General features: G+C 46.7%; 1 protein-coding gene across 1 annotated transcript in view; it reads left to right on the forward strand.

Annotated features, from left to right (window-relative positions):
- Positions 1 to 20,641, forward strand: part of INSRR (insulin receptor related receptor) — a 41,557-nt gene that overhangs the window by 19,481 nt on the left and 1,435 nt on the right. Inside the window, exons 2-17 of the mRNA XM_044675033.1 lie at positions 7 to 76; positions 1,716 to 1,842; positions 13,877 to 14,115; positions 14,683 to 14,850; positions 15,121 to 15,319; positions 15,698 to 15,739; positions 16,051 to 16,268; positions 16,561 to 16,697; positions 16,938 to 17,100; positions 17,385 to 17,490; positions 18,324 to 18,394; positions 18,633 to 18,862; positions 19,052 to 19,162; positions 19,302 to 19,461; positions 19,727 to 19,856; positions 20,438 to 20,572. Of these exons, the coding sequence (XP_044530968.1) occupies positions 7 to 76; positions 1,716 to 1,842; positions 13,877 to 14,115; positions 14,683 to 14,850; positions 15,121 to 15,319; positions 15,698 to 15,739; positions 16,051 to 16,268; positions 16,561 to 16,697; positions 16,938 to 17,100; positions 17,385 to 17,490; positions 18,324 to 18,394; positions 18,633 to 18,862; positions 19,052 to 19,162; positions 19,302 to 19,461; positions 19,727 to 19,856; positions 20,438 to 20,572 (2,306 nt within the window). The remainder of the gene's footprint in view (positions 1 to 6; positions 77 to 1,715; positions 1,843 to 13,876; positions 14,116 to 14,682; positions 14,851 to 15,120; positions 15,320 to 15,697; positions 15,740 to 16,050; positions 16,269 to 16,560; positions 16,698 to 16,937; positions 17,101 to 17,384; positions 17,491 to 18,323; positions 18,395 to 18,632; positions 18,863 to 19,051; positions 19,163 to 19,301; positions 19,462 to 19,726; positions 19,857 to 20,437; positions 20,573 to 20,641) is intronic.

Raw genomic sequence — 20,641 nt, forward strand, 5'->3', positions numbered from 1 at the left:
GAGGAGGTGACTGGAACGAGGGGCCGACAGAACAAGGCTGAGATCAATCCCCGAACCAATGGAGACCGAGCAGCCTGTGAGGGAGACACACGTCCTGGGTGCAAACATGGGATGGGAGCCTTGGGAGGGTCCCTAGAGGGGGAGGATTGGGCTACAGCCTGGGTGGGGAAAGCAAGTTCAAGGGTTTGGGGGGAGAGGGCAGCACTAGGCTTAGTCAGGAAGACTTGAGTTCAAATCCAGCCTCAGACACTTCCTAATGGTGTGATCCAGGGCGAGTCACTTAACCCCCCACTGCCCAGTCATTTTTCTGCCTGGGAACCAATATTTAGTATTGATTCTAAGATGGAAGGTAAGGTTTTTAAATATAATTTTAATATAATTATATAATATAAATTTATATAATTATATGATATAATTTCATAATTTTTATATAATTATATGATATAATTTATATACTTTTTATATGATTATATTATATAATTTATATAATTTTCATATGATTATATTATGTAATTTATATAATTTTCATATGATTATATTATATAATTTATATAGTTTTATATAATTATATTATATTACTTATATAATTTTATGTGATTGTATATTATATAATTATATTAATTTTATATAATTATGTGTTTATATAATTATATTAATTTTATATAATTATATTATTTTTTTAAAAGAAAGGTTATTCTCAGAAAGAAGTCATAGACTTCATCAGATTTCCAATGGTGAGGTTAAGAGCCCTCAGTTCAGTCCAACCCCCTTATTTTACAGGTGAGAAAACTGAGGCCCCCAAGAGGTTTAGCATGTCTCACACACAATAAATAGCAAGGCCAGGGTTGTCCCAAGACCTCTGTATGGATGCAGAAAGGGCTGTTACCCCCAATAGCTTTGGAACTTAGCAACAACAAACAACAAAAGAGGCCATGCCGGGAAAGCTTCAAGAGAAATAAAGCAGCCAGGTGGCACGGAGGACTTGACTGGAGTCAAGAAGACCAAAGTTCTAATACAGCCTCAGAAACCAAGCAGTTGTGTCACCCTGCTCAAGTCACTTAACCTCAGTTTCTTCATCTGTAAATGGGGTGGCAATAGCGCTTTCTTCCTAGGGTTGTTGTGAGAATGAAATGAGATATTTGTAAAATGCTTAGCACAGTGCCTGGCACATAATTGACTCCATAGAAATATTAGCTATCATTAATATTAACTCACATTTATATAGCCTTTTAAGACTTACATAGCACCTTCAACACCATGTTGTGCCTCCAACAAGGTCCTGTGTTATCCCTCAACTTTAGATGAGCAATCTGTCATCAGAAAAGTTGAATGATTTACCCAGGGTCACACAATCAATAAGTATCAGAGCCCAGTTTTAAACCCTGATTTTCTTTTTTTAAATCCTTACCTTCTGTCTTGAGGCAGAAGAGTGGTAAGGGGTAGGCAATGGAGGTTAAGTGACTTGCCCAGAGTCACACAGCTGGGAAGTGTCTGAGGCTAGATTTGAACCTAGGACCTCCCATCTCTGAGTCTGGCTCTCAATCCACTGAGCTACCCAGTTGCCCCCTAAACCCTGATTTTCTGATTTGGGGCTCCATACTTTTCCCATCACGCCGAGCTGCTCCCCTTATGACCTGGGTTCTGTTTCTTCACCAGAGGAGTAGAGAGGTAAGCCCCCAGTCATATATTATCTATCCCTCCCTCGTTATCCTCAGGCAAGACCCGATCTCTCCGGTTTGTCTCCAATGTGACAGAATCAGACCGAATCCTGCTTCGCTGGGAGCGCTATGAACCCTTAGAAGCTCGAGACCTCCTCAGTTTCATCGTTTACTACAAGGAATCGTGAGTGTGTGTGAGGGGGATGGAGGAAGGGACGCTGAGGGAAGACCTCGGAGGGGCCAGAGGCTGCATTCCTTTCGAACTGGTAGTGATTTAGAACATTTTTTTTTCATATGGCTGTTGACAGCTCGGGTTTCTTCCTATTCATTTCCTTTGCTCATTTATCAATTGGGAAATGCCTTTTCTTATATATTTGAATCATCCTGGGAGTACATTCCTACATGCTAGAGATAATATGGAGGTAGAATTGATCAATTGTGCAATATAGAGTGAGGGAAAGAGCCAATCAATCAATAATATCAAATGCCTACTATGTGCCATGCACTGAGCTAGTCAAACCATCAATCAATAATATTAGATGCCTACTATGTGCCATGCACTGAGCCAGTCAATCAATCAATCAATAATATTAGATGCCTACTATGTGCCATGCACTGAGCTAGTCAATCAATCAATCAATCAATAATATTAGATGCCTACTATGTGCCATGCACTGAGCTAGTCAATCAAGCAATAATATTAAATGCCTACTATGTGCCATGCACTGAGCTAAGTGCTGGGAATACAGAAAGTTCCAGTTTTCAAGGCTGGGTGCCTGGGAGGATTTATCAATAGAAAAGTTTGGAAGAGGGGCGGGGCGAAGAGGAAGTGGATAAATGCAGTTTGGGGACATCTTGAGTTTAAGGTCCTGGTAGGACTTACAAGAGGAGATGCCCAGAAGTCAGCTGGTGAAGTGGGACATCATGGTTCACGGGAGACATTAGGGCTAAACATGGAAATTTGAGAGACAATTCCATAGAAGTGATCATTGAAGCCACAGATCATGAAATGGTCAAGGAAGAAAATGTAGAGATGAGAGAAGCCCCAGAATTGAGCCTGGAATCATAGTCAATTTTCAAGGAGAGGACGAAGATAATGAACAGCAGGAGGAGACTAAGAAGAGGTAGAGAGATGGATAGAAAGAACGAGGAGGAGAAGTAACATAGAAGTCCAGGAGAAGGAAAGAGTGGGTCACTGGTGTTAGAGGCTACAGAAAGATCCAAGAGGATGAGAATTATAAAAATTGCTGTTGGACTTAACAGTTAAAAGGACTGGCCCTGGGATCAAGTCAAATCCAATCTCAGACACTTACTGGCTATGTGACCTTGGGCAAGTCACTTAATCTTTGCCTCAGTTTTTTCATCTGTTAAATGAGCTAGAAATGGCAAACCCCTCCAATATCTTTGCCAAAAAAATGGGGTCACCAAGACTCGGACACAACTGAAATGACCGAACATACACGCATGACCCAGGCACTATACTAAGCAATGAGGACTGTAAGAAAGGCAAAAAACCGGTCCTTTCCTTCAAAGAGCTCACCATCTAATGGTTCTCCAAGTTTGAGCCTTCTAATCTAATCGTTAGCTGACCAATGAGCTGTACCAGAGAAGGGGACTCCCTCTGCCTCCTGGGGCAGGTCATTTCACTTAGAGACATTGATCATTATTAGAAGTGTTTTTCTTACATCCATCTTGAACCTCTCTGCACTTTTTACCCATTGTTTCTAGTTTTGTTCTGTGGAGTCAAGAAGGACAGGATTCATCCTTCTTCTACATGACAGCCTTTTAAATATGTACAAAGATCAAATGAGACAATATTTGTTTTTTGTTGAGGGTTTTAAAACCTTTATCTTCTGTCCTAATAGTAATTACTTTTTTAACCCTTACCTTCCATCCTAGAATCAATACTATGTATTGGTTCTAAGACAGAAAAGTGGAAAGGGCTAGGCAATGGGAGTTAAATGACTTGCCCAGGATCATACTGCTAAGAAGTGTCTGAGGTCAGATTTGAACCCAGGTCCTCCCAACACCAGGCTTGATGCTCTATCTGACCATTTGATTAGAGAAAGTCAAAACTAAAAGGCACCTTAGAGGTCATCTAGATCAAGCTGCTCGTTTTTTTTTAATTTTTAAACCCTTAACTTCTGTGTATTGGCTCAAAGGTGGAAGAGTGGTAAGGGTGAGCAATGGGGGTCAAGTGACTTGCCCAGGGTCACACAGCTGGGAAGTGTCTGAGGCCGAATTTGAACCCAGGACCTCCCTTCTCTAGGCCTGACTCTCAATCCACTGAGCTACCCAGCTGCCTCTAAGCTGCTCATTTTACAGATGAGATGGCTGAGGCCCAGAGAGAAAGTCACTTAGGTAGAAGAAAGTAGTAGAGCTGACAGTCTTATCCAAGTTTTGTGGCTCAAAATTGAGCGCTTTTTCCAATTCTATCTGGCCCCACACTCTAGTGCCAGGAGTGACTTGTTGTTCTGTTCTGTTCCCTGAGGCAGCAGTCATTTATATTAGCCTCTTTGAGCCCTCCAGCCCTCAAGTGAACCTCATGTGTGCCTGTGACCAAGACTCCCCTCCCCAACGCGAGTAGATCCTTGATGATGAGTAGACCTAAGGGATGCAACCTCTAAAATCCCGGGTTGTTCATGCGGTAGATACAATACCTCTGATCCAACCTAAGGATGTAGCTCTTGTAACTAATGCAGACAGCCATCGTGCCTGATTGGAGACCAAAAGAATGGGCCTTCTCTCTCCCAAAGGATGCCCAGTTAGGGCAGAGCTGGTAGAGCTGTCCCCTCAATCTTTTCTTTTTTCTTACTCCATTACTTTCAGTCCTAGTAATAACTCTTAAGAAAGTGAAAAGCAAGAGCCAAGCAAACAGAGTTAAGTGACTTGCCCAGGGTCTCATAGCTACAGAGTGTCTGAGGCTAGGTTTGAACCCAGGTTGTCCCAGCTCCAGGCCTAGCTCTCTATCCATTGTGCCATCTAGCTGCCCCAAATAAGATAATATTTGTAAAGCACTAATCACAGTGCCTGGAATATGTTGGGTGATTAATAAATGCTTGTTCCCCTTCAAAGGCAGTCATCATTCCCCCCCCCATTTCCTAGCAAGTCTGTTCTCCAAACTAAACTTGATCCCTAGTTCCCTCAAGCCTAGTTCCCCATATGGCATGCCTTTCTAGGAGACTGACTATGAAAAAGGAAGAAATCTATGAAGTGACAGTTTGAGAAAAAAGGCCAAGTGGAAGAAGGCCTTATTTAGGCTAGAGAAGAGCTGAGCATGTTTTTTTTGTTTTTTTTTCAACCTTTACCTTCCATCTTAGAATCAATACTGTGTATTGGTTCCAAGGAAGAAGAGTGATTAGGGCTAGGCAGTGGGGGTTAAGTGACTTTCCCAGGGTCACACAGCTGGGAAGTGTCTCAGACAGATTTGACCCCAGAACTTCCCATCTCTAGACCTGATTGTCAACTGGGCATGTTTTTAAGTAGTGTAAAAGAAATTAATAGAGATTGAAGATGAAGAAGAAAGGGAATGATTGAAACAGCCACGTTTCCAATGAGATGGGAAGGGATGGAATGAAGACAAGAAGAGGGATTAGTCATGAGGAAGAGCAGGACCTTCATATCCTCTGAGAAGAAAGCATAGGCAGAAAGGAACAAGCAAAAAGCTAAAGAGGGTTTGGCTCATGGAGAATGGGAAATGAGTGTTCGAGACAGGTAGCCTCCATTTGAAATAGGAGATAAGGTTCTTTGTTGATGTGAGGATTGGGGTATCTTTGGGATATCTTTGGAGTTTTAAGAAGAAAGGAAATCTGAAACAACCACTCTAGGGCACAACAGGGTCTCATTCAGAGAAGAATAAAAAGGTTACTGTGAAAATAAATTGTGATAATTTTTACTAGATCCAGGCAACATGATTTCATTGTCTTCTCCAGCAAGGTTGGATGTCTCAAAAAGTAGTAGCTAGGTGGCTCAGTGGATTGAGAGCCAAGCCTAAAGACTGGAGGTCCTGGGCTTAAATCTGGCCTCAGACACTTCTAGCTGGGTGACCCTGGGCAAGTCACTTGATCCCCGTTGTCTAGCCCTGAGTACTCTTCTACCTTCGAACCTATACACAGTATTAATTCTAAGATGGAAAGTAAGGATTTGAAAAAAAAGTAGTTGGCAGATAGGGTGAGGATTAGGGGTTGGGGAGAAGAACCAAGGACAAGATGCAAGGGACCTAAGAGTGAACAGCTCTTGATTGAACTGGTTAACTAAGAGGCCAGGATTGTTACAGGAAAGGAGTGAAGACAGAAGTCCCCAGAAGGGTACTGAGAAGCCAAGGGAAGACTGGTAGACAAGAGCTGAGCTGAAGGACAGAGCAGTTCGGGGAGGAATGAGACAGTGGGAGAGGTAGAAGTTGGGAGACTATGACCAAAAAAGAGAATTTCAGAATCCAACATCTCCCTGAGGTAGAAATGTCTGATTATGGTGAGATCCAAAGTGTGACTCTCTATGGGAGGCCAGAGTAGAGTGAAAAGGTCTTAGAAGTAGAAGGGTGGTAGAAAAGGTTATAGAGGAAGGCCAAGGCGCAAGCGGATCCATCCCTGTGAATGTTGAAGCCACTAAGGATGGCAGGAGTTTGGGTGCAAAGAGCCAAGTTGTCATTGTTGTTGAGTTCTTTCAGTTGTGTCTGATCCTTTGGTGACCCCATTTAGAGTTTTCTTGGCAAAGAGACTAGAGTAGTTTGCCATTTCCTCTTCCCTTTCATTTTACAGATGAGGAAGTTGGGCAATCAGGGTTAAGTAACTTGCCCACGATCACACAGCTAGGAGACCAGATTTGACCTCAGGAAGATGAGTCTTCCTGATTCCAAGCCCAGTGCTCTATCCACTGCATCCTCTAGCTGCCCCAAAAGTTGGTGCATGACTGCAAAGAGAGTCTGGACAAGGCACTAGGACTACAAGATGAACTTCCAAAAAGGAGAGATCTCTGAATCGAGAGTGTCTCGACAGCTTCTCTTTGGGCAGCTTCCTCCTTCTGCCTTACCCCATCTCTCTCCCTTTTTTTCTCCTCTCCACATGTCTGTGTGTCTCAGAACAGACAGAGCCTAAAGGCTGTTTCCTAACAGGCAGAGCTGTCCGTTGGAATAAGTTCCTTGTCAGCAGAATTCTTCAAGGAGACGCTGCATGGCCACTTCATAAGGTCATAGGTTTTGCTGGAAGGAAACTTAAAGATCATCTAGTTCATTTTGCAGATCAGAAAAGTTCCATGATGCATTTGCCCAAGGTGGCAGAGTCAGTAGAAGAGCTGAGATTCCGATCCACGGCCCATGATTCCAAACGCCATGCTCTATCTACTCATTCTATCGGGGGACTCTTTGCCAGAGATGTTGTAGAAGGAATTTCTTCTTTGGGAAGAGAGGAGAAGACCACACAAGTAACCTTAGTGGTACCCTCCACTTCTGAGATTCTGTGAATCCGTTGGCCTTCCCAGGAAGGTTTATGGTGGCAGCTTGTCGGCATTCAAGGGATGAAGGGCCAGTACCCGAGCTGGGAAGTCTTGGAGATTGATTAAGTCTCCATTCACCTTGTTAATGACTCTTAATGAACAGACACCCCCCTGCCCCCAGCTGTGGTCTGGAGACTGACCACTAATTTGGCTAGTTTTACTAGCATCTCTGCCAGAACTTCATTAGGCTTGAGACAGGAAGGCTTGGGGGGAGGGTCAAGAAACAGCTGTTCTTCTTTCTGTGGAATACATGAACTGACCCAAAGGCAGGAGATCAGGAGACAGGAAGGACTTCCTTGTCAGCAAGGAGAGATGTGAAAAATGATGATCCTGGAAAAAAAGGAAAGAGCCTTATAGGACTGGGCAAAGGAGATGGAGGGGGGGAGTAGAGGAAGCGTGCCATAGTGGAGAGGGATGACTTCGAAGCCAGAGGACAGTTTGAATCCTGACTCTGTCCTTCTGGGACCTTGGAAATCTTCTTCGACTTCTCTGGACCTTGGTTTCCTGATCTGTAAAATGGAAGGGCAAAGGGGTGATCTGTAAAAGAAAAGAATGCCCAAGATCAGGGAACCAAAAGGGCCCCTCAAGGTCATCTCATTCTTTCAGCAGAATCCCTGACAGATGCTGATTTAGCCGATTCTTGAATACTTCCAGTAACGGGGAGTTCCACACCTACTTTAAATTGACATTCTATTCATGGACAGCTCTGATTGTCATTCTTCCTTTTATCAAGCCAGTCTACCAGAATACCTTGAAGCTCAGTCCTCAAGTTCCCCCCCCCCCTCTCTCTCTCTCTCTCTCTGTAACTCTCACTCTCCCCACCTTTCTCTGCCTCTGCAAAGTATAGTAAAGGGTCTAGAAATCACATCACATGAGCTTCAATTGGAAGAACCGAGCCTGTTTAAGCCTAGAGAAGTGGACAGCGACTGGTGCAGTGGATGGAATACTGAGCCTGAAGTCAGGAACATTCATCTTCCTGAGCTCAAATCCAGCCTCGGACATTAGCTGTGTGACCCTGAGAAGGTCACTTAACTGTATTTGCCTCAATTTCCTCATGTGGCAAACCCCTTCTGTATCTTTGCCAAGAAAACCCCAAATGGGGACACGATTGAAAATGCTGAATAACATTAACCAAGAGAAGAGCATGTGGAAAAGAGGGAAGGCACACAGCTAACTGCCTAAGTATTTGCCAGATTTGAGAAGGGGCTTGTCTTCCTTGGTCATAGTAGGCAGGGCAAGGGACAGTGGGTAGAGGAGACATAGAGGGAATGTCCTAATAATCAAAGCTGTCTGGAAATGGAATGAATTGGGGGCAGCTAAGTGGCTCAGTGGCTCAGTGAGTTGAGAGCTAGGCTAGAGACAGGGAGGTCCTGGGTTCAAATCCAACCTCAGACATTTCCTAGGTGTGTGACCCTGAGTAAGTCACGTAACCCTTTTTGCCTCTGTTTCCTCATTTGTAAAATGAGCAAACCACTTCAGTGTCTCTGTCAAGAAAAATCTATATGGGAGTTTTGGTTTTAAAAGATTATTCTATTACAAAAATGAATAATAATGGTGGGGAGGGGCATAGGGGTATCTCAGTGGATTGAGAATCAGACCTAGAGACCAGAGGTCCTGGGTTCAAATCTGACCTCAGACATTTCCCAGCTGTGTGACCCTGAGTAAGTCATTTAATCCCCCTTGCCTAGCCCTTACCACAATTTTGCCTTGAACTAATACACACATTTTAAGACAGGTGAGGGATTTTTTTTAAAGAAAGAAAATGGAATGAGTTATTTCAGATGAGCACTGCCCCAATCACTCAATCATTCATTCATTCAACCAAACAGGCTTTGAGGCTCAATCATCTTCTGAGTCATAGCTAGCACTTATCGAGCACTTTACAAATGCTATCTCTTTTGATCTTTGTAACAACCTTAAGAGGTAAAGGCTATTATTACCTCCACTTTACAAATGAGGAAACCAAGGCAGAGAGAGGTTAAGTGACTTGTCCAGGGTCACAAAGCCAGGAAGTATCTGAGTCTGGACTTGAAATTAGGCCTTCCTGACTCTGGTTTACCAAATCAGGGAAATATGATTCATCATCTGTTTTCTAGGAACAAAACTAGACATTGCAATTCATCAGCATTTGGCTGCCTTTTCAGGTTGTTTTCCTTTACTTTATTATTGTAGCAATGCTTTACTGATTCTCTGTATTTTCCTCTTTATCAATTCCTACAAGTCTTTTTATATGTCTTCTTAGAACTTGTCATTTATGGGCAATAATATTTCACGGCATGCATATACCACAGAACGTTCAAGTATCTGTTACCTAATCAATAGACACCAACTTTGTTTCCTGTTTTTCATTACCACAAAAAATGCTGTCGTTAACATTTTGGTACATGGGGCCTTTCTTGCTTCAACTGGCCTCTTTGGGATATACGCTCAGTAGTGGGACTCGTAGATCAGAGTATTGACAGTTTATTGACTCTTCTCGTATGATTCCTCATTTTTTTTTAAAACACAAACCTCTCCCTACTTTTTCTCCTCTGCCTTCTCTTCTTTCACTCATCAGGTTATTCATGCTGTCCAAAACTAAGATGTGTTGTCACTCTCTGGGGGTGACAAAATCAGAGATTCTCAGAGTTGGAAAGAATAAGATCATCTGTCCCTGAGCAGAAATCTAGCCTCCACTTTGAGATATTCAGATAACACTGGAAGGAGCACTAAAGATGAATAATAATTATAATAGTTAACATTTAAATCACTCACTATGCACCAGGCACTGTGCTAAGTGCTTTACAATTGTTATCCTATTGGATCCTAACAACAGCCCTGGGAGGTAGGTGCTGCTATTATCCCAATTTTACAAGTGAGGAAACTGAGGCAGAGGTTGAGCAGCTTGCCCAAGGACACACAACTAGAAAACATCTACATCCAAATTTGAACTTAGGCCTTCTTCACTCCAGATTGGGTACTCTATCCATTATGTCAAAACTAGAGATTATTCAGCCTATCTCTCCTCATTTGGTAGATGAAGAAACAGGCTTGATAAGGGCTAGTGATTTATTGAAGATCACTCCTAAAGTTAGTGGCAAAGCTGGGACTAAAACCCAAGTGTCCTGACTCATCCCACCTGGCTTTATCCACTACAATAAGTTCCTTGTAGAAAAAAGAGTTTTCTGGCATAAAAAGACTGGCAAAGGAAACTGGCCTACTATAAATCTCGCCTCTGACTTTTTTTTTTTTTGAGGGTGACATCCCATTTCAGCTTTGTATGGCTCTAATTGTTCATTAGGTTTCCATTAAACAGAACAGATTGAAGTAGATAAATCTGTTTCTCTTGTAGCTTCCATCCAATGCTTCTAATTCTGTGTTGGAAGACAGCAAAATAAGTTTAATCTTTATTCTTCACGAAAATCCAACTCAGTTCACTCAGTAGAGATTAAGTACGTACTCTCCATCAAATGTGTAAAGACAGCTCTCTGTAGTATCCTTATAGGATTAGACCATGGGATCCCAATTGTCCCTTTTCTGAAATCTAGGAAATCCATTCACTCCAAATCTGCAGTATGCATTGGACACCTGGCTTTCCCTTCCTAATTCACCATTAACTTTAAGAAGGAGGAATCATGTCCCCTCAAGGTTCCCCTCATTTCCCTTTCTGTAGCTAGTTCCTCCTTTGTGATCAGAATGAGACTCAGAATAGTAGCAGTTCCCCTTTCTATTTCCCTTACGTTATGAAGAGTAAATTTATCAAGATAAGTGAATAATTTACCGACTGCCCCATATTTTTTAACAGAGATAGTTTAACAGAGTTCCAGCAAATGCCCACATAGATAAAATTCTTCCACCCCCATCACTTTATCATGTTTCTGTGCCAGGTTTGTGATTTGTTTCCTGGACACATCATCCATTTCCTCCTTCTTGGCAGGCGGTTCTTAGAACATTCCCTCACAATATTACTTCCGCTCCACTCTCGGTTGATGCTCATCCAATTGATATCGACCAGACTTCCCGGGAAATCACTCCACTTCCCCATTGGCCACTTGATGAATTTTCTCACATGAGGCTATTTTTCTGATATGCAATGCAACCTCCCTTGCCTCTTTTTTTTTTCCTTTTGAATAAGGTAATGCTTTTTATTGCCATATTCCACTACCAAATCACATCCCATCAGTCTCTGTAATGTCCAGGAAATCAAATTTATCTAATTAGAGTAAAATCTCCAGTTTTAGTTCATTTCCTCTTTTCTTCTTTTTTTCCCCTGACTTTTTTCTTATTGCTGGAATTCAATGACTGGAAGAAAGAGGGAGGCTGACAACTTTTTGCAACTCTGTCTCACTTAAATCCAATTCACAGGCAAGTCAAGGCTTCACCCTGTGATGTCATTGGTTCTTTTCAAAAAATGAAGGATGAACAACAACTGCTGTATTCAGTACTTCCTTTGAATTTACCAGTACCTCCCCTTCCAAAGTCATTGGGATACAGCCCCTCCCATAATCTTTCTACCACTGCTGATGCTTATAAAGAAATACATAAGGTGGGGACAGCAGGGTGGCTCAGTGGATTGAGAGCCAGGTCTAGAGAGGGGAGGTCCTAGGTTCAAATCTGGCCTCAGACATTTCCTGGGCAAATCACTTAACCCCCATTGCCTAGCCCTTACCAATATACAGTAGTGATTCTAAGACAGAGGATAAGGGTTTAAAAAAAAAGAAAGGAATACACAAGGTGCATCAACCCAAAGGTGCATTGAACCCCCAACAAGCCTCAGAGCCAGTTTTCATTATTATACTGGCCATCATCCTAAGCACAGATTTCACCAGGATGCCAAGAGTACCACCATCTCCCTGGACACCCTACTAAGGAGCACTCATCTCTCCTCATTCCCAGATACAACAGCCTTGGGGAGGTTGAGTTGTGTGCTGCCTTGAGTATCTGAGGAAAAGAAAGCACAAAACTGGGATGGAAACTTGACCCAGTGGCAAGAGCATTGGCAGAAGATTTGGGTTGGAATTCCAGCTTCAGCATTTACTAGCTGCCCCATTTTTTAAAAACAGAGCTAGAGCTCCAGCAGATTCCCAGATAGTTAAAAAAAAAAACCAACCTATTACTATATCACACTTCCATGCCAAGTTTATGATTTGCTTCCTGAACGCATCATCCATTTCCTCCTTGGCGAGCAGTGTTTAGTCCATTCCCCTTACATTATTATCACTTCTGCTCCTCTCGCTGTTGATCTTTATCCAACCAATATCCACTAGGTTTCCCTGAGTCAAGTTAACAGTGTAACTCCCAGGCAAGTTACTAGATCCCTCTGAGCCTCAGTTTCCTCATCTGTAAAACAGGGATAATAATATTCAGACCATCTGCCTTACAGGATGGTTGTGAGAAAGTGCTTTGTAGAGATGTTCGTTGTGTGGTCAGAATTGTGGAGAAACAGCTGTTAGCGGAGGGGGTTACCATGGAAGGGGAACTTTTCCAATTTTACTCTGAGCTCTTCAGACAAACTGAAATTTAAATGCTAGCCAACTCCTGCCAAGGGATGGATGGCAGAATCCTTGGGCGTGCCTTGGGACTGTTGGAAGCGGAGGAGATTTGGTCTCTTCCCCCTACAGAAGGGTCCCTGAGTAAGATATGGGGGGAGGGGGGATACTGACCTGGGAACCACTTCTCTACCCTTCCCTCTTACTGTACTTTTTTTTCAGCTTTTCTGACTTCCTTCAAGACTCAGCTCAAATCCCACCTTCTTCAGGTCTTTCTAGGTCCCCTCAGCTCCTGTTGCCTTCTCCTTTTAGATTACTTTCCATCTCCTCTGTATATTTCTCATATGTACCTAGTTATTCATGTCTTGTCTCCCCCCTTTGAAATGTGTGCTCCTTGAGGGCTGGGACAGTATATTTTATATAAAATTGTATTAATATCTATTTTTACGTAACCTAAATTTACCTGCCCATTTTCCTCCTCCCTTTTCCAGATAGTCCACCCATATAGCAAAGATTGTTTTAAAAGGGAAAAAAATCTGGGGCAGCTGGGTAGCACAGAGAATAGAGTGCCAGGCCTGGAGTTCAGAGGGCCTGTGTTCAAATCTGACCTCAAGTGCTTCCTATCTGTGTGTCCCTGAGCAAATCACTTAACTCCAATTGCCCAGATTCTAAAAGAGACAGAGAGACAGAAAAACAGAGAGACAGAGACAGAATCAGCAAAACTAACAAAATGTACAACGTTCCACAGCCATGTGGAAATGGAAACTAAAATTCCATCTTCCACAGGAAGTCTTCCCTACTCCCTCTTCATTCCAGTTCTTTCTCTCTTTTAATAATCTCCTATTTATCCTGTATATCTGTTTGTTTGTTGTCTCCCCCATTAGACAGTAAGCTCCTTGAGGGCAAGAGCTGTCTTTGCCCCTCTCTGTACTCCCAGCACTTAGCACAGCGCATGGCCCATTAAGGCATTGCAAAGTTGTTTGGGGAAATGTCTTCTAATTTCGTTTCTTTGGAGCCAAACTTGATCTTCACAATTTCCTAAGCATGGGCTACTTTTTTGGGTTTTTGATCTTGCTTCTCTTCGTTTCCATTGTAACAATCTAACCCATAGTAAGTGCTTAACTGGCCTCAGATTGGCAGGAGCTTCGGGGTTCCAGGCTTGGGAAAGATGGTGCGTGGCGTGGAGGGGAGGAATCTTCAGATTCTAAGAAGTCAGTGGATGCTCTCCATTTCCTTCCTGGCTTTGGGGGGTGGCTACAGACCGTTCCAGAATGCCACAGAGCACATGGGACCAGATGCTTGTGGTGCCCCCAACTGGAACCTGCTGGATGTGGAACTGCCCCTGAGCAGAACCCAGGAACCAGGAGTGACCCTGGCCCCACTCAAGCCCTGGACCCAGTATGCTGTCTTTGTGCGGGCTATCACCCTGAGCATGGCAGAGGACAGCCCCCATCAGGGTGCCCAGAGCCCTATCATCTACCTCCGGACCCTGCCCGCAGGTACCCCTCCACTCTTTCCTCCTGCCCCCTGTAGAATGTGGCTCCTCCACAGAGGTTGGAGGGAGAGGAGTGAGTGCCAGGGGTGGGGGCAGGATGCCTGGATAACTCAGTGCTGGTTAAAGGAGAGGGGAGGCAGGAAGCCTGGGTCCCTGGAGACAGAGGCAGTATAGAGCTGTGGCAAGAAGCCTGGATTTGCTGTCAGAAGATTTGGGTTCAAGTCTCTGTTTGGTTCTTGGTATAAGCTGGGCGAATCTCTGAACCGCTCTGGGCCTTCTTTCTTCATCTACAACACGGACTAGATGGTCTCCGCAGGGCCTTCCAGCTCTAAATCCCCGGATTCTGTGGCTCAGGCCCTGGAGAAGGGGGACCTGTCAGGAAGTGCCAGGACCTCGATTCTTGAAAGCTAGGAAGACGATGTTTGGGTCTGGAGTGACCAGATGTCCGTGTCTCCTGGGCCCCCTAGCAAGACAGGAGAATGTTGACATCCCCGGGGGAGGGGGCAGGGGGTCAGACGACCAGGGGAGGAAAAGGGGGCTTGACTGACCCTGGCCTGGCCCTGCTCCCCAGCCCCGACAGTGCCCCTGGACGTCATCTCTACGTCCAACTCTTCCTCCCACCTGCTGGTGCGCTGGAAGCCGCCCACGCAGCGCAATGGCAATCTCACCTACTATCTGGTGCTGTGGCAGAGGCTGGCGGAGGACGCGGATCTGTACCTCAATGATTACTGCCAGCGAGGTGAGGCTGGGGGGCTGGCTGGGGGCTGCAGGACCCGCCTGGGGGAGGGGGAGGGGAGAGAAGGACGAGGCCCCACCGGGCTGCGCGGGGTAGTGGGAAACGCCCCGGATTTGCAGCCAAGAAGAACTGGGTTCCGACGCTGCCCCTCTTTATGCCTGGCTGCCTAGAGAGCGGGAGTTGGGTCACGAGCTCTTAAAGGCCCCTTTCCGTGATCCCCTTTCCTTCTCCGGCTGCCACTGACCGGCTCTTGGTCCTGCTCCTCGCACCCAGGCCTGCGACTGCCCACCAGCAGCACAGACACACGCTTCGACCAGGAGGAAGGGGAGCCCCTTGCCGAGGCTGAGCCGGGCTGCTGCCCCTGCCAGAGCCCATCCCCGGAGCAGCCCCAGCAGCCAGCCCTGGAGGCGCACGAGGCCTCCTTCCAGAAGAAGTTTGAGAACTTCCTGCACAACGCAATCACCCTTCCCAGGTGTGCAGGGGCAGCTCAGGGTTGGAGCCCCTGGGGGAGGGGGGGGAGGGCGGGGTGCTAAGCCTCCTGCGGATGTGACTTCGGACCGGAGCTGGGGGCTTGGAGGTCGCCAAACTCCGCTCCGTCAGAGCGGGCGGCTTGGTCTCATCAGAGCTTCGTCTTTTCCCTCGGTGCTTTGCCCAGCCCTGCGGGCACCCAGTGGGTCCCCTCCCCGGGGAGGCTCAGCTATAGGGGGAGAGCCCCACAAATTTGGGGGAAAGTCTCGTGGAGTGGAACGTGGGGTGCTGGCAGCGTCGAAGGCTGACGCCATTGAATGGTTAGGAGTTGCTGGGTCTGGTGAGAAGAGTGGATTGAGAACGCTCCCATCTTTCTCCCTAGATCCCCCTGGAAGGTCACTTCTCTCAACAAGAGCCCCCAGAGGTGAGTAGGGAGAGGTACAGAGGGCCTGGGGAGCAAAGGATGGAGGGAACTGCAGAGATTAGGGATCAAGGACTTTCTGACTTAGCTGTGGAGAAGGGAGGTCTGGGTTCAAATGTCATCTCAGCTACTTTCAGCATGTCATTTGACCCCACAATGGCTTCCTTAATTAATTAATTAAGAATTTTAAATATATTTTTTTATTTAGTTAGTTTATCATCTATAAAATGGGTACTTGGGTAAATTCTAAGGATTCTTCCAGCTCAGAAACCTGTGAAACTTGTATATGAATGTATATCCCTTCTACTCCTCAGGGACCCAGGGCGCTACCGTCGGGCTGCAAGGGCCCCTGGGGAGGGGGGAAATACCTCAGACTTTGGGATCCAGGACAAGGTGCCCCGAGAGCGAGCAGTGCTGAGTGGCCTTCGCCATTTCACCGAGTACCGCATCGACATCCATGCCTGCAACCATGCAGCTCACACCGTGGGCTGCAGTGCTGCCACCTTCGTCTTTGCCCGAACTATGCCCCATCGTAGGTGACCTCTAACGCCTCACCCCTGACCTCTGGACCACAGTCCCTCGAATAGCACTTCCTACGGAGTGAAGCCCCAGCCAACACTGGCTGCTTTGGCTTGACTTTCAAACCCCCGACCTGTAATTAATTCCCTGCTATCCCTCAGACCTGCTTTGGCCTCTTTTGCCTTAGTTTCTCCCTCTTGCACGTGGCAGGGCATGGGGGGGGGGGGGGGCCGGGAATCCTCAGATCCTGGAGAAATCTCAGAGGTAGAAGAGCCTTTTGAACCACATCCCCTCTATCCCACCAGGTGAGGCAGACAGCATCCCTGGGAAGGTGGCTTGGAAGCCAGCCAGTAAAAGCAGTGTCCTCTTGCACTGGCCTGAGCCCCCAGACCCTAACGGGCTCATTCTCAAGTATGAGATCAAGTACAAGCGCCTAGGTGAGGTAGGGACCCTAGAGTCTGGGCCCCCAGAACCCACCCTGCCTGTTCCTCGCCACCACTCCCTGTGAACTCCCTCCCTTCTCAAGTGCTGGGCTCCTCTCACCCACCACCCATCCTGGGGAGCCCTTCCCTCTCCAGTGCCGTAATGCCCTCCCATAACCCTGTTATCCAGCCCCACAGAGTCCTCTCCTCCTTGGTCATTCGAAGCTGAGTTTTTCTCCTCCCCCCTCGCCCCCAAGTAGGAAGCCACAGTGTTGTGTGTGTCCCGCCTCCGTTATGCCAAGTTTGGGGGAGTCCACCTGGCCTTGCTTCCCCCAGGCAACTACACAGCCCGAGTTCGAGCCACTTCACTAGCTGGAAATGGCTCCTGGACTGATGGCCTGGCATTCTACATCCCCGGCCCTGGTAAGATAAACGCAGGCCAGTGCTTGGCTCTCAAACCCATCCTAATTAGTACCTTCGGTCCCCTCGCCTCCACTCCAAACCTATAAAATAGACGGACACCCCTTCGTCTTTTGGTCCCATTACCATCTCTGATCCTGTCCTAGAATCTCTGACCCTCTATTCCCTGACCTCCACTCTCTAACCCTTGACTGTTGTCCCTAACCACTGGCCATAGTTCTTATTTCATGAGCCCTGCCTGCCCTTTGCTCTCTGGCCTCTACTCTGACTTTCTCCTCTCTTCCCAGAGGAAGAGGGGTCAGGAGGACTACATGTTCTCCTCACTGTCACCCCTGTGGGGCTCCTGTTGCTCATTGTTCTTGCTGTCCTTGGCTTCTTCTACAGCAGGAAGAGGTAAAGTATCTCACACACCACTCTCGACCTCAGTTTCTCTTCTCCCCTCTTTATCCTTCTCCCCATCCTTTCCTCCCTTTGTAGGAAGCAGGCCTGGATTAGATGGAGGCAGGAGTGGTAGCAACAAAGACTTTTTGACACTAAAGCCTGTTGCCTCTACTCCCACCCCAAGAAAGTCATGAAATCCCCCTTTTTTGAGAGAAAAATGCCATACCCCTAAGAGCAGGGTGAGGAGAGCTCTGTCAGATGACCTTCTGAACCCCCAAAATCCAGTAATTCAGGGTACTTGGGATTCTCACTGGGGATGACAGTAGCTGAAAGGCAGAGCTCTTGAGGCCTAGGAATTTCTAAAGATTGACTACAGAATCCCTTTATAACTTCTTGCATACAAAACCTCCCTCCATCCTTAGTGTAAGTCTAGGTCCAAGAAAAGGTGAGATCCTTCACTAGCCCTCAGACTCAATCTGGTATCTTTGCCTCAGTTTCTCCCTCCTCCACGTAGCAGGACATGGTGGGGAGGGGATCCTCAGATACTGGAGGAATCTCAGAGGTAGAAGGGCCTTTAGAACCATGTCCCCATCCTTTCCTCCCTTTCTGGGAATCCTATAGATCTGAATGGGGCTGAGGGAGAGGATAGGCACCAACCCATACTTTGTCCTCAATTCTGCCTCTCTGTCTCTCAGACCCTGACCTCTAACCTGCCCTATAAACTTTATACCTAGATTCTTCCCAAGCTGCCTGACCATCCCATGCCTGGGTCACCACCACCGTCTTTGCCCCTGGCTTGTACTCTTATCAGCTTGCCTTACCCCTTTCCCTTTCCCCTATTACAGGAACAGTGGTGGTTACCCCAATGGGACCCTCTATGCTTCTGTCAACCCCGAATACTTCAGCACTTCAGACAGTAGGAGCTCCTGTGGGCCTGGGAGGGAGGATTGTGACAGCTTTAGGAGGGAGGGTGAGGTTCAGCAGGTCCAAGAAATAGATTGGGATTCAGCTGTCAGAGGCCTTTCAGAGGGAGGCTGCATTTAGAACCACATCATTCTAGAGGGGAGAGGGGCCCCCAGAAGAGGGAAGGGTTACAGAAGCCCCTGGTTCTACCCTCACATTCTTTTTTATCTTATTTCCTCTACGACAACTAGTGTATGTTCCAGATGAATGGGAAGTACCTCGAGAACAGATTTCAGTCATCCGGGAGCTGGGTCAGGGCTCCTTTGGGATGGTGTACGAAGGGTTGGCACAGGGGCTTGAGGCCGGGGAAGCCCCCACTCCAGTGGCCCTAAAGACCGCAAACGAGCTGGCCAGTCTTCGGGAGCGCATCGAATTCCTCAAGGAGGCCTCTGTCATGAAAGCCTTCAAATGTCACCATGTGGTACCAAGGAGGGGAAGGGATTGGCTGTATGGCATCTGGGCTGCAGGATCAGGGTTATGAGTTATGTTTGCAGCCCTGGTGGGGGTCAGTTTCAGATATGGAGTCATAGCTAGAGGAGGCCAGAGTTGAGGTTCAAGTTGAAGTCCAGCTGAGATTGGATCAAAGTCAGGCTTCATTGCCCATCCCTAGGTGCGGCTTCTGGGTGTTGTGTCACAAGGACAACCAGTCCTAGTCATCATGGAACTCATGACTCGAGGGGACCTCAAAAGCTATCTCCGGTCCCTGAGGCCTGAAGCAGAGGTAGGGGCCTTAGTGAGGGAGGGACAGACTAAGGGTGGGGAAACTGGGGAGTACCAAGTGCTATTAGGTGTCTCAGGGGATGGAGGCAGAGAATATTTAGTCGTTTCCTCCTTGGTCTCCCTCCCTACCCTTATTCCAGAACAACCCAGGTCTCCCTAGACCAGGGCTGGGTGACATGATCCAGATGGCAGGCGAGATCGCCGATGGCATGGCCTACCTCACTGCCAACAAGTTTGTGCACCGAGACCTGGCTGCCCGAAACTGCATGGTGTCTCAAGACTTCACAGTCAAGATTGGAGGTACAGAGGCCAAGATGTGCCTCCTCTGATTTCAGATATTTTGTTTTATTATGGGCAGGAAGCAAGCTTTGGGACAGGAAGGGGAAAAGGGGAAAGAGAATGGGGAATGGCTAGCATGGGGGACTGGGAGATTTGGGACTTGGGAAAGGGGAGGTGGGAAAAGTGGAGGCCGGTCTGAGACGAGACGCTCACTTGGGGCTGGGATGGGAACCAGCTAAAGCGGTGTGTACGACTTGCCTCTCCCCATGTTCTCTGCCACCCTCAGACTTTGGCATGACTCGGGATGTGTATGAAACAGATTACTACCGAAAGGGAGGAAAGGGGCTGCTACCTGTTCGTTGGATGGCTCCCGAATCCTTAAAGGATGGGATCTTCAGCACTCACTCTGACGTCTGGTGGGGCCTGGCTATGGGGTTGTCTGAGACTATCTCCTGGGAAGGGACCTGGGACTGTCACTGAGAAGCTGGAGAAGGGAACCACAAACTTCCTCCCACTTACATTTTTAAAATTTTTATTTTCCAAATTACATGTAATTTTTAGCATACATTTTCCAAAATTATGAGATCTAAATTGTCTCCCTTCCCTCCCTTCCCCTTCCCAAGATGGTAAGCAATTTGATCTGGGTTATATATGTATGATTTATGTTGCTCCCACTTGCACTTCTTTTAAAATCTTTACCTTCTTAGAATGGATACTAAGGCCAAAGAGTGGCTAAGGGCCAGGCAACTGGAGTTAAGTGACTTGTCTAGGGTCCCACAACTAAGATGTGTCTAAGGCCACATTTGAACCCAGATCTTCCCCACTCCAGGGGAGTGCTCTATCCACTGAGTCACCTCAATGCCCCACCACTTACATTTTAAGAGAATCTCTTGCGAGGGGTCCTGGTTGGATATGCGCCTTTTCTATGAAATGGGGTCCTAGGAGGGGACCTGGGAATGCTCCAGGTCCCTGATGTGACCCTTCCTTTGCCCCCCAGGTCATTTGGTGTAGTGTTATGGGAGATTGTAACACTGGCAGAACAGCCTTACCAAGGCCTATCCAACGAGCAGGTGCTCAGGTTTGTCATGGACAACGGCATCCTGGATGAGCCCGAGGGCTGCCCTCCCCAGCTGTGAGTCTCCCGCCCTTTCCATCTCCCTACAGTCACAGCTCCGTTTGCCTTCCGGCCCGGAGCCCTTTA

This window comes from Gracilinanus agilis, chromosome 4 (genome assembly GCF_016433145.1).
Source record: "Gracilinanus agilis isolate LMUSP501 chromosome 4, AgileGrace, whole genome shotgun sequence".
In the NCBI taxonomy this organism is placed as follows: Eukaryota; Metazoa; Chordata; class Mammalia; order Didelphimorphia; family Didelphidae; genus Gracilinanus; species Gracilinanus agilis.